Here is a 12,783-nt window from a genome sequence, read left to right on the forward strand (position 1 = left end):
AGTAGACCAGACTTGGTAATTCATTTGAAATGAATACACTGTGGCAGAAGTGATAATACGTCAAACTGGATCATAGAAATGATACAGCTTCTACCTGGCTCTTTCTTTCTCTCTCTCTCTCTCTCTGTCTTTTTTTTCAGTCTTATTGAAGTCCAGACCTCACAATCTTTCTTCTGAGTCGCTCACTCTGGGGGAAGCCCACCACCACACCATGAAAGTACTCAAGCAGTCCCTCAGAGAGGCCCACATGAACGACAGGCTTCCCGCCAACAGCCAGCACCAACTTCCCAGTCATGTGAAGTGGAGCCTCCAATTCCAATCAAGCATTCAGATGGCCCGCTGACAAGTGGTCACAACTTCACTAGACTCTGGGCCAGAAAAGCCCAACTAAGCTGCTCCGAAATTCCTCACCCATAGGTGAGAATATAATTAACTTAGTAACTGTGAAGATATAATTAAATTAGTACTGCTTTAAGCCACTAAATTTTGGAGTGATTTGTATACACTTTTAGGTAAATAATTCACTAGGTTAGTCCTTTGACCTTTCCTATCAGTAAAAGAAAATGGCTTCTTACTTTTCTCCTTTGTTTGGCCCACAAATAAGGATTAAACAATGAATTATTGGCTGGACGCAGCGGCTCATGTCTGTAATCCCAGCACTTTGGGAGGCCCAGGAGGGCAGAATACCTGAGGTTAGGAGCTCAAGACCAGTCTGGCCAACATGATGAAACCCCATCTCTACTAAAAATACAAAAATTAGCTGGGCATGGTGGCAGGCACCTGTAATCCCAGCTACTTGGGAGGCTAAGGTGGGAGAATCGCTTGAATCCGGCAGGCAGAGGTTGAAGGGAGCTGAGATTGTGACACTGAACTCCAGCCTGGGCAACAGAGCAAGACTCCATCTCAAAAAATAAAAATAAAGAATTATTATATCATGTAAGAATAAAGAGATACAAAGAAGGTGTTGATTGATATTCCTAAGTCTATAATCAATAAGCATCACTAACAAGGAAATAGGAGATGTGATTAACAGGTTGCAAATAACCCATTAAATAATGAGGACAGCCAGGCACGGTGGCTCATACCTGTAATCCCAGCTATTCAGGAGGCTGAGACAGGAGAATTGCTTGAACCTGGGAGGTGGAGGTTGCAGTGAGCCAAGATTGCGCCATTGCACTCCAGCCTGGGCGACAGAGCAGGGCTCTGCTTCAAAAATAATAATGATGATGATGAGGGCAGATGCCTTCACAGGATCTCCAGGTAGCTGTTATTAGGACTGTAATTTTGTACAGCCTTTTTGAGGAGCAATTTGGGAGTACCATTAAATTTTAAATGTTTATACTCTTTAGAAAAAAAGAAAAATGTCTGTGTGGTAGAAGAGGCCTGGCCGCATTGTTCCCAAGCCATCTCCTCTGAGGGTGCAGGCGAGGCTTTGATACCCAGAATTGCATCCAGGCTGAATAAGGAGAGAACCTGGACTCGGACTCCAGTTCCATCACCGCTATTCTATTCCAAACACTTCCTGTCAGGACTCACACGTCTCTAATCAATTTGCTCCTCCAGGGGGCAGAAGCAAACAGGGAAACAGCAGACTCAAAGCTCTTGTTTACTTATCTCAAGATTGGTTCACTCCCCTCAAAACCTCTCTTCACTGATAAATGTCCTTCCCTATCAAAGACCTTGAAAGAAAGCTTCTCCCTACCCATGTTGATATGTGAGGCTTGGACGGAACAAATGCTGTCCTGTGCCTTCCGGCTCCTTCCTTTATTTGTGCTCCCTGGAGGCTCTGGCTGGGGAAGTCCCTGTCATATGACCATGAGCAGACAGCTGTGTGGTGCTGGGCGAAAGAGGAACCAGCCTTTGAATCACAAGATGTGAGTTTAAGTCCTAGCTCCTCCATCTCCACCTGCTAGGGTCTGAATCTTGCATGGTCTTAGAAGAGGACTGAGCTATACCAGCAGAGGAGCTAAGAAGGGAATGGGAATCTGAGGTCTGGGGCAGAAAATCCTTACCTAAAAGAACAGGAGAAAAATGGCTAAAGCTGGAGGTGAAGCCAAAAACCATGTAGGTCCCAAATGCCAATAAGAACAGCAAGATAATGACAGTGTGACTTTTGAGTCAGTTTGAGTCAGCCCCAGTTTATTCATCTCTAAAACAGGATTAAAACTAATACTTGGCCAGGTGCAGTGACTCACACCTACAATCTCAGCCCTTTGGGAGGCTGAGGTGGGAGGATGGTTTGAGCTCAAGAGTCTGAGACTAGCCTGGACAATACAGGGAGACCCCGTCTCTACAAAAAATAAAAAATTAGCCAAGCATGGTGGTGCATGCCTGTAGTCACAGCTACTCAGAGGCTGAGGCAGGTGGATCTCTTGAGCAGGAGGCTCTTCAAAAGGTGACTGTGAGGACAGGGTATGGTGGCTCATACCTGTAATCCCAGCACTTTGGGAGGCCAAGGCAGGTGGAGCTCCGGCGTTTGAGACCAGCCTGGGCAAAATGGCAAAATCCCATGTCTACCAAAAATACAAAAATTGGCTGGATGTGGTGGTGCACATCTGTAGTCCCAGGTACTTGGGTGGCTAAGGCAGGAGGCTCATGTTCACTTAAGCCCAGGAAGTGGAGGAGCCAAGATCGACCCATTACACTCCAGCCCGGGAGACAGAGTGAGTCTCTGTCTCAAAAAAAAAAGGTGACTATGAGGATCCAATGAGAGTTCTGTAAAGATGCTTTGCAAACTGTGAGTGTTTATTCAAATATAAGATATTGACTTTAAAGAAAATAAAGGCAGCCATTTCTAAGTACAAATCACCAATCTTATGGTGGTGTGCCTCTCTCAGGGAATCTAACTCTTAGGACCTGAACGGAGGTCTCTATATTCTAAACTAAAATGCACCCAGAACAGAGTCCATGTCCTATGTATGACAGTAACTGTTTTGTCCTTCCACATAAATAGAGGAAGAAACACTTGGGGACTGGGTTTGGAAAACAAAACTTCCACAAATTACAGAAGTACCACTTCTCCTTCTAGAACCCACCCTGGAAATTCCATACCCAACCCAAACTGATCTCTAAATTTCAACCGTTCTTCAGAACTTCTTTAAATGATGCTGGGGATGGAGGGGAGGGGGGTGGGATTCCTTCTAGCCTGTTAGTACAGGGCTATTCATGAAAGGCCAGGGTCAGCACTACTCACAGGTTTGAGGACTTCACAGATAAACCAAAAAAACCTAAATACAGTAAAATGTCGTAACTCTATTAATTTAGAATTTGTTTTGATCTAAATAAGGGTACATCTATCTTGATAATTTCTATCAAAAGGGCTTCATTAAATAAATGTATAAAATAAACAAGAATGAGGGAATGCTTCACCGGTTAATTTGCAACCACTTATTGAGTACCTTTAATAAGCCCATGTTAATTGCTATAGAGCACATGAGCAAAACGCAAGATGGGCAAAACATTCTTAGTGGAAAAAGGGAGTTCTGAGGTCAAATGTGTATGGTAAATGCAAGGTGGTCAAAGCTAAAATAGGTTTCTTCAAAGGAAGACTTCTCAGAGCCTTTAATAGGCCAAGATGCATTGCAATTCTCTGAGAGGGAAAGAGATTAGGCAGCACTTCTCAAATTTTCTTGATCAGAAAACTCTTGTTTTACAAAGTTCCCCTTACTGCCTACAGAAACACTTGGATGAGAAAATACAGATCAAATATATGATGTAGTTCCAATTTTTCAAGGAGCTTAGGATCTTGTTAGGGAAGCAAAGCTTATAAATGCACATAAAACAAAGATTGTGCAATGGCTCATGCCCATAATCCCAGTGCTTTGGGAGGCCAAGGCAGGAAGATCACTTGAGGCCAAGAGTTCAAGACTGGGCCTGAGCAGCAGAGCAACACCCTGTCTCTACAAAAAATAAGTCAGCCAGGCATGATGACATGTGCCTATAGTCCCAGTCACTCAGGAGGCTGAAGTGGGAGGATTGCTTGAGCCCAGGAGTTTGAGACCAGCATGGGCAACATAGTAAGACACTACAATTAAAATATTTAAAATATTTAAAGTATTTAAATTTAAATTAAAAAAAAATTTTTAAGTATTTAAATTTAAATATTTAAAATATTTAAATACTTTAAATAAGACAAAATATTTTAAAAATTAGATGGATGTGGTGGCGCCTGTGTGTAGTTCCAGCTACTTGGGAGGGTGGGGTGAGAGGACTGCTTGAGCCTGGAAGGTTAAGCCTGCAGTGTGCCACGATTGTACCATTGTGCTCCATTCTGGGTGACAGAGCAAGACCCTGTCTCAAAAAAGAAAAGAAAAGTACAGAAAAATGTTCAAGCTTTTCAGAAAGAGCAGGAGAGAAAAAATAATACTTCCTCTTTGCTGGGTGCAGTGGCTCCTGCCTGTAATCCCAGCACTTTGGGAGGCAGAGGCGGGTGGATCACTTGAGGTCAGGAGTACAAGACCAGCCTGGCCAACATGGTGAAACCCCATCTCTACAAAAATACAAAAATTAGCCAGGCATGATGGCGGGTGCCTGTAATCCCAGCTAGTCAGGAGGCTGAGGCAGAGAATCAGTTGAACTGGGAGGCGGAGGTTGCAGTGAGCCGAGATAATGCCATTGCACTCCAGCCTGGGCGACAGAGCAAGGCTCCATCTCAAAAAAAAAAAAAAGAAAGAAAGAAAACAACTTCCTCTTCAAATCTGCAAACATCATCTTTTATTCAGGGAGCTTAAAAACAACCAGAGCTTCCAGCAGCATGTTAGAAGGAAAATTTTTAAAAATTAAATAAACATAGAAAAAAAAAAAAAAACAGAGCTTTAGGCCAAGCCGTAAAGCCCATCTGTTAGAGATATGAGATGTTTGCTGCTATATTCCTAACAAGATAAAAAAGTCTAGTGTTTAAAGATGGCCCATCAGAGCCTAGCACAGGTCTAGCTTTGCTATGTCACTGACACAGATGACACACCAAGGACTTAATTTTCTTTTCTTTTTTCTTTTTTTTTTTTTTTGAGACAAAGTCTTACTCTGTCACCCAGGCTAGAATGCAGTGGCAAGATCTTGGGTTCAAGTGATTCTCCTGCCTCAGGCTCCCTAGTAGCTGGAATTATAGGCACCCAGCACTGTACCCAGTTAAGATTTTTGTATTTTTAGTAGGGAGGGGGTTTCACCATGTTGGCCAGGCTGGTTTTAAATTGACCTCAGGTGATCCACCCGCCTCAGCCTCCCAAAGTGCTGGGATTACAAGCTTGAGCCACTGAACCCAGCCAGATTTAATTTTCAATTCTACCAAACTGAGATAATGAGCCCCCAAATCCCTCAGCATTTACCTTTGCCTCAAGAAGAGGTTACTGGCCTCTATAAGGATTCTTCTCAAGAATGTGCTACCTTAGGCCGGGCGTGGTGGCTCACGCCTGTAATCCCAGCACTTTGGGAGGCCGAGGCGGGTGGATCACGAGCTCAAGAGATCGAGACCATCCTGGTCAACATGGTGAAACCCCGTCTCTACTAAAAATACAAAAAATTAGCTGGGCATGGTGGCGTGTGCCTGTAATCCCAGCTACTAAGGAGGCTGAGGCAGGAGAATTGCCTGAACCCAGGAGGCGGAGGTTGCAGTGAGCCGAGATCGCGCCATTGCACTCCAGCCTGGGTAACAAGAGCGAAACTCTGTCTCAAAAATAAAAAAATAAAAAAAAGAATGTGCTACCACAGAATAACCTTACTTCATGTATAGCACAGCTGTGAGACCAGACTCCACCTCATTGCCTTAATATTTGCTCCACACAGGACCTAGCATGGTGCTTTGCACATAGTAGGCACTCAACAAACATTTATTGGACAAAGAAATAAAGTTAAAAATAAACCTATAAATACAAAGAGCATACTTTTACCTATATTCCCTTCTGTTCTCAAAAAAAACAGATAAAAGTATTTTATCTGTTTTTTTTGAGAACAGAAGGGAAGCTAGGTAGAAGAGAGTCTGCTAAACTCTAAAGATAAAAAGTAATGGCTTTTATAGACACACTGACACTGGGAGAGCTTATTCCTTCATTCACTCACCCAACAAATATTTATTGAACACCTATGTACCAGGTACTGTTCCAGGTATTGGAGACCCATAGGAAGAGAGATGGATAAACTCCCCTACCTTCACGGAAATTATATTGAGACAAAGTAGTCAAAAGCATAGGTTTTGGAGTCCAGCTTTTGAATCCCAGCTCAATCAGTACTAGAGAAGGTAGGGGTCTAGTTCACTGCTTAGCTTCTTCACCTAAAAATAGAGTATTTCTAGCAAATTAGTTCTACATAGAACACCAAAAAAATTTAATGGAGAGAATAGTACCTATATTATGGTATTATTTATGAGGATTAAGTAAGAATCCATGTAAAGCAATTAGCAAAGTACCTGGTACATAGTAGATTTTTAATAAATTATGTACTCTGAGCACAGCTATGCCCAAGTTAGTCCTATCACGTTCCTGTTTGCTTCTTTCAGAGCCATTATTTTGGTTGGCAATTACCTTACCTGCTTGTTTATTATCTGACTCCTGCACTCCTCCCAGTAGTTCAATGTTAACCAGGTGGCAAAGTTAACTAGAAAGAGGAAACCCACATAATTACTCTAGAAGAAGCCCCCTAACTACAGATTAGATGGAAAAGAGATGAAGGGTGCTGCACTAATAACAACGATTTTCAACCAAAGCAGGATTCTGGGCCTATTTTTTCTTTTTCTGAGATGGAATCTTGCTCTGTTGCCCAGAGCTGGAGTGCAATGGCATGAGCTCAGCTCACTGCAACTACTGCTTCCCGAGTCCAAGCAATACTCAGCCTTCCGAGTAGCTGGGATTACAGGTGCGCACCACCACACCTGGCTAATTTTCGTATTTTTAGTAGAAACAGGGTTTCACCATGTTGGCCAGGCTGGTCTCAAACTCCTAACCTTGTGATCCACCCGCCTTGGCCTCCCAAAGTGCTGGGATTACAGGCATGAGCCACCACATCCAGCTGTGCTGTCTTGTTTCTTACCTGCTAATTAGCCAGCTGAGCCCAGGGGCGTTTATAAGTGACCTCAAGCCCAATTATTGATTCTGTTCCCAGAGGCAGGGAGGGCTTGAGTCGAATCACCCTAATTCTCAGGGGAAGGGCAGCAGTAAGTATCCAGGGTACCCTGTAATGGCCCAGGCCTACTCTTGTCCAGCACTGCACCATCAAGATGTTGAACTTGAAAGTACTATGTCTGACCAGGAGGGACCTGCTGCCTAAAGCTGCCATTCTGATTCTTGGAGCTCATATACATCAGCAGCCATGGGGCAGGAAGAGATATACCAATGCAATCGAGACCAATACTTGCTCACACCCTGACCAAAAGCATGATGTACAAAGGTTGGGACCTTTGTACTTAGATTCTCCTCTGCCAAGCCCATTCAGACTGTGACTGGTAGGAATGTTGTGCTCAGCTTTTCACTTGAGTGTTTATCTAAGAAGTTGTCCCCTTTCAGGTTATGGCCTCCATTCCAGTGTACCACAGCCTAAGGGGATGCAACCCACTCACCCTTGGGCACAGAGTAGGCCTCAGTGCCCTGGTCTCTCACTTGCCTGAGATCAGACTCTAGGTATCAAGCGCAAAGCCATGGTGAGGTGTTGCTTAGGTGGTTTATAGCTAAAATTAAACAAGCAAGTGAGGATAATACTAGTTGGCATCTAGTGCATGCTCACACTGTGCCAGGCACTGTTCTAAGCCCTTTCTAAGTACAAACTCACTCATTCTGCCCCACCTCCCTATGAGGTAGGTCCTGTTATTAACCCACTTTACAAAAGAGAAACTGAGGCTTAAGGAGGCTGAGAACTCAGCACTACAGGAAAAATAAAAATAAAATTTAAATTAAAAAAAAAAAAGAGGCTAGGGACATTGCCAAGGTCACAAGTTAGAACATAGCATAGCCATGATTCAAACCCACACTGTCATATTCCATTTCTCAGCTCTGATCATGCGCCTATAATGCAGAAAAATATGAATATACATTCAGCCCCTGTCCACAAGAGGCCCACAACCCAGCAAGGGAAGCAAGCACAGACACTGAGTTTTAGCCAAAAAATTTAGTTTTTCAATTCACAGATCATGGCTTTTTTTATGATTCTCTTCATAAAACAGATATACGTACAATATCTGCTGATGAACAAAACAAAACTGACCAAAACCAGAAGTACAGGGCAATTATATAATCTCTTAAAACAGGAAGTGACTCATTAAGAAAATATTTTCTCATTCTTTTTTTTTTTTTTTTTTTTGAGACGGAGTCTTGCTCTGTTGCCAGGCTGGAGTGCAATCTTACATGAGTACTAATGGCTAAAAAGGAGAGGACACTTATCTACAGCTGAGGAGACAACATTTCTCATATCTAACCAAAAATAGGACATGAGCAGGCAGGATTATATCTGAAATCCTGGTAAATTTAGTCTTATATTTAATTCGACCTTCTCATAGCCTCTCTTCCCATAAAACTCCCCATGGTAACATTTTAAGTAAGTCTTAAAAGACAGTTCTGATTCATCTTAAGAGAATGTTGGGAAGCTCTAAAGCTGGAAATACAATGATCGATACTCTTAAAGAAAAGCTAAATAATTAAATAGAACGTCATTCCACTTTTCTAGGCTCTTCTTATTCTCTTTTGATGCATCACCAGTGATTCAATTTGAGTCAGACATCCAACAACAACTGAGCTAAAGAATTGACTCAGATTGAAGCAATGGTGACGCACAGATAGAAGAGACTGAGGCCAACAACCAAAGGAAAGGACAACAGAACTGACACATTGCTCAGAAAATACCCAGAGCTCTATAAGTGAACACACATTTATCACTTCTTTAATGTTCCCAGGAAAGCTTTGGTAGTCTATCTAGGTGAAATGATAGGGCATGTGATAATATCTGAAGTCAGAATGCCTTCCATTATTATCAATGTCCCTCTGGATTCCAGCATTCCTCCCTTCTACAGCATCCAAATAAAAAGACAAGACTAAAGCTCACCAACTATCATAAATGATGTCTTTGTGCTAGAGACACTGTTACGTGTTCCTCAAACCCATTTCATTTTCCTCCTGACACACAGCTAATTTCTCCATGTCCGCTACAGTTAGATGGAGCCACATGACTGAGTTCTGACCAATGGAATGGGGTGGAAATGATGCATATTATCACCTTTAGGTCTGGTCCCTAAAATCTCTTATGTGATCCTCCACACATTCTCTCTTCCCTTATCTGCTCGCCAGATGCAGAGGACTCTGCAGAAAACTCCAAGACCTCAGAAGATGATGGAGCCGTTGAATGGCCACATGGAACAAAGCTCCCCACTAGCCTGTGACATGAAACAAGTCTCTATTATAGTGTTGAACCACATATTTTTTTTTCTTTTTCTTTTTTGAGACAGAGTCTTGCTCTGTCACCCACACTGGAGTGTAATGGCATAATCTTGGCTCACTGAAGCCTTGACCTCCTTGGGCTCAAGTGATCTTTCTGCTTCTCCCATGTAGCTGGGACCACAGGTATGCACCACCACACCAGCTAATGTTTAACTGGTCTCAAGAAATCCTCCCATCCCAGTCTCGAAAAGTGCTGTGATTCCAGGCATGAGCCACCGCACCCAGCCTGAAGCAGATTGTTGCACTGGTTTGTCATGGCAACGGTGCTGATCACGCTGATGAATACAGCTTGCCTGTGCCATGATCTCAATGTGAGGGAACCAGTTAATCTGCAGCTTCCACACCTACCTGTCTCATTGCCAATGCAATCGATTATCAGGCAGATTCCTAGGGGCTTGCTCTTCATCTTATATCTCTCTTCAGGTATGCTCTGGAAAGGAAGGCAAGAATTGCTAAAGACTCCTGATATTGCTCTGTTTCTACAAGGTCCCACCCATATACCATCTCTTCTTCAGGATTTCCTTTGGCAGGTGAATCACTCAACAGACACAGCCTGAAATTTCCCATTACAACAAATGTTTCCCATTACAACAAATGTTTCCCATTATTATAAATTTTTCCTCTATTAGGGTAATATGCTTAAGACAAACACATTATTTTCATTTTTATTTAATTTTAATGAAAATTTCAGTTTCTTTATTGGCTTTGTGGAATAAAGATAATTTGAAAAAGAGAAAATGTGAGTCATTTGTCTCCACAGTAACCTGAAGTTATATAAGTGGTATCTTCCCAAGTACAAAGGGAGGCCTTCGATTGCCTCTGCTTACAAAGAGGTGTCAACTTAAGAAAAAGCCAGAACAAGTCAAAGTTCAGTGAAGTATCACTGCTGATTTGTGTGTTCAGCAGTCACCCAGCTGAGACAAAGGGTGCTATTTTAGAATTTCCCTGCATTCCAAAGTCCACTAATGCAATCCACTTAAACATCTTTCACTTTGTTATTCAGGGTTCCCTTGTATGGAAGTTCTCAGGAGAACAACACTCTCAGCATCCCATTGTCACAAAGAATTCTTAATGCACAGATATTTTTTAAGAAGTCAGGGTTCTCCACAGCTATGGAGATACAATACCAAATCAGATCATTTATTCTGTACCTGAGGCAAAAAAGCTTCTGATTCCTGAATGGATGTCTTCACTGGTTCTTCTAGGGGATGAGAGAGACAAATCATTTACAAAGCTGAAGAACTAAGTCTACCCCCACACTGGCTGAGTTTCTTTGTATCACAACTGTCCTCCCTTCCTATTTTCTTCAATTATGTCTTCTTTCCCCAGCTATACTTGGCCCCAAGTTTCCAACCTCACATTGAAGAAACTGACATAAGAAAACACAAGTCCCAGTGCTACCAGGGCTATCTAGAAAAGCTGCTTAAACAGCAAGTGAAAGAAGGCTCTCCCCTACCCAGCCCTAGGTGAAGAACAGGTGGCTGGTGAGTTTTTAACTTGATAGTAGAATCTAATAACCTCACCACCCAATAATACTGATAGCTTTCCTATATGTGCTGAAACTGTTGACAATACCTAAAGGGAACAGCCTTAGTGCAAAGCAAGGAAACCTTATATACGTTTGCTAGTTATAAAACAGATGGCAGTGTTTTCACAGTCCAGTGATACTGGGAGACCATAAAATAAAATGTCAATGGCAAGACAGTGACAATGGGGGCAGTAAGCCTGGCAAATGGAGATAAGTTGAAAGCAAATTTTGCTAGACAAAAAATGACTAGGTTAGGTTAGGGAGGTGGAGGAACCACCAGTTTTGAGCCGAGATTGTGCCATTGCACTCCAATCTGGGAGTAAGCCCCTTGGGTAAGATTGAAGCCCTCCATCGCAGCCCATCAGTCCCTGCTTCCTGGAGTTCAGAAATATAACCATGTGCTTTTACCAGTGTAAGACTGAGTCTCAGCTCTCACTTCAAAGAGGACTCAAAACCAGCAAAAGAAGTAAAGTTTTGCTGGATGCAGTGGCTCACACCTGTAATCCCAGCACTTTGGGAGGCCAAGGCGGGTGGATTATGTGAGGTCAGGAGTTTGAGACCAGCCTGATCAACATGGTGAAATGCTATCTCTACTAAAAACACAAAAATGAGGCCAGGCACGGTGGCTCATCCCTGTAATCCCAGCACTTTGGGAGGCTGAGGCAGGTGGAACACCTGAGGTCAGAAGTTTGAGACCAGTCTGAGCAACAGGGTGAAACCCCGCCTCTACTAAAAATACAAAAATAAGCTGGGCATGGTGGCACAAGCCTGTAACCCAGCTACTCAGGAGGCTGAGGCATGAGAATCACTTGAATCTGGGAGGCAGTGGTTATAGTGAACTGAGATGCACCACTGCACGCCAGCCTGGGTGACAGGGCGAGACTCTGTCTCAAAAAAAAATAGCTGGGTGTGGTAGCACTTGCCTTTAATCCCAGATACTCAGGAGGCTGAGGCATGAGAATCACTTGAATTCAGGAAGTGGAGGCTGCAGTGAGCCAAGAGTACACGACTGCACTCCAGCCTGGGTGACAGTGAGACTCCCTCTCAAAAAAAAAGTAAACTTTTAAAAAATGATCTATGGGATCAAGTGCTAATGTTTTAAGACAGAAGACAGAGATCATGTGGGTTGAAATGACTAGTCTTTAAATTGCATGTCTTCTTTCCTTTTCAGGAAAGGGGGGATATCATCTGTAGAGTATCCAGATTTATTAAATGGGCTATAAGACAAGAACTTATTTACCTTTTCTCTTCCTGCTGCTAGATATTTGGTTTAACATGGTTCATTATTATGGTTGGATGAATGTTTAACATAGCCTGGGTATAGCTCCATTCCATTTCAGTTATAAACGTCACATCTCTTAAAATATAGCCAAGATGATGACGCTGATGAAGTACGATGGTGTTCAAACTTAGATAAGCTAATTCAATAGACAACTAGAAATGCCAATGAGTCTATCTAACAGTTTAGTTTTTATTTTGAGAACTTACTTAGCCTATGTAGATAAAGGAAATGGCCAACTCTAAAAATGCAACATTTGTACTAGAATTATCAAGCATTTATAAAGAAAGAATATAAAGAAAAACTGGTCTTACGTTGAGTGCCAAGTTGTTCCTTAAGTCTTTGTTCTTTACTTCTCCCATTACGGAGCTTCAAATATAAAGAATAAGGTCACACTTCTGGTCAGTTTTTCAGAGGCACACAATACATTACACCTCTTTAAATGTCTCCATAGAATTCTTAACCCAGGAAACAAATTAAAATATCATCCCCACAGTTAAATTATCTAAAGAATAGCAAGAGCTGTTAACTCCATAAATCCCATATTATATTATCAAAGAACA

General features: G+C 42.4%; 1 protein-coding gene across 8 annotated transcripts in view; it reads right to left on the reverse strand.

The window, feature by feature from the left end:
• Positions 1–12,783, reverse strand: part of CFLAR (CASP8 and FADD like apoptosis regulator) — a 41,517-nt gene that overhangs the window by 6,227 nt on the left and 22,507 nt on the right. For all 8 annotated transcript variants that reach the window (XM_032278686.1, XM_032278680.1, XM_032278684.1 and 5 more), the window contains 3 exons: positions 12,535–12,589; positions 10,565–10,614; positions 9,762–9,843 (listed from right to left, as the gene is read on the reverse strand). In XM_032278686.1, the coding sequence (XP_032134577.1) occupies positions 9,762–9,843; positions 10,565–10,614; positions 12,535–12,589 (187 nt within the window). The remainder of the gene's footprint in view (positions 1–9,761; positions 9,844–10,564; positions 10,615–12,534; positions 12,590–12,783) is intronic.

This window comes from Sapajus apella, unplaced genomic scaffold (genome assembly GCF_009761245.1).
Source record: "Sapajus apella isolate SASKATOON/1434 unplaced genomic scaffold, GSC_monkey_1.0 scaffold10, whole genome shotgun sequence".
Lineage (NCBI taxonomy): Eukaryota > Metazoa > Chordata > Mammalia > Primates > Cebidae > Sapajus > Sapajus apella.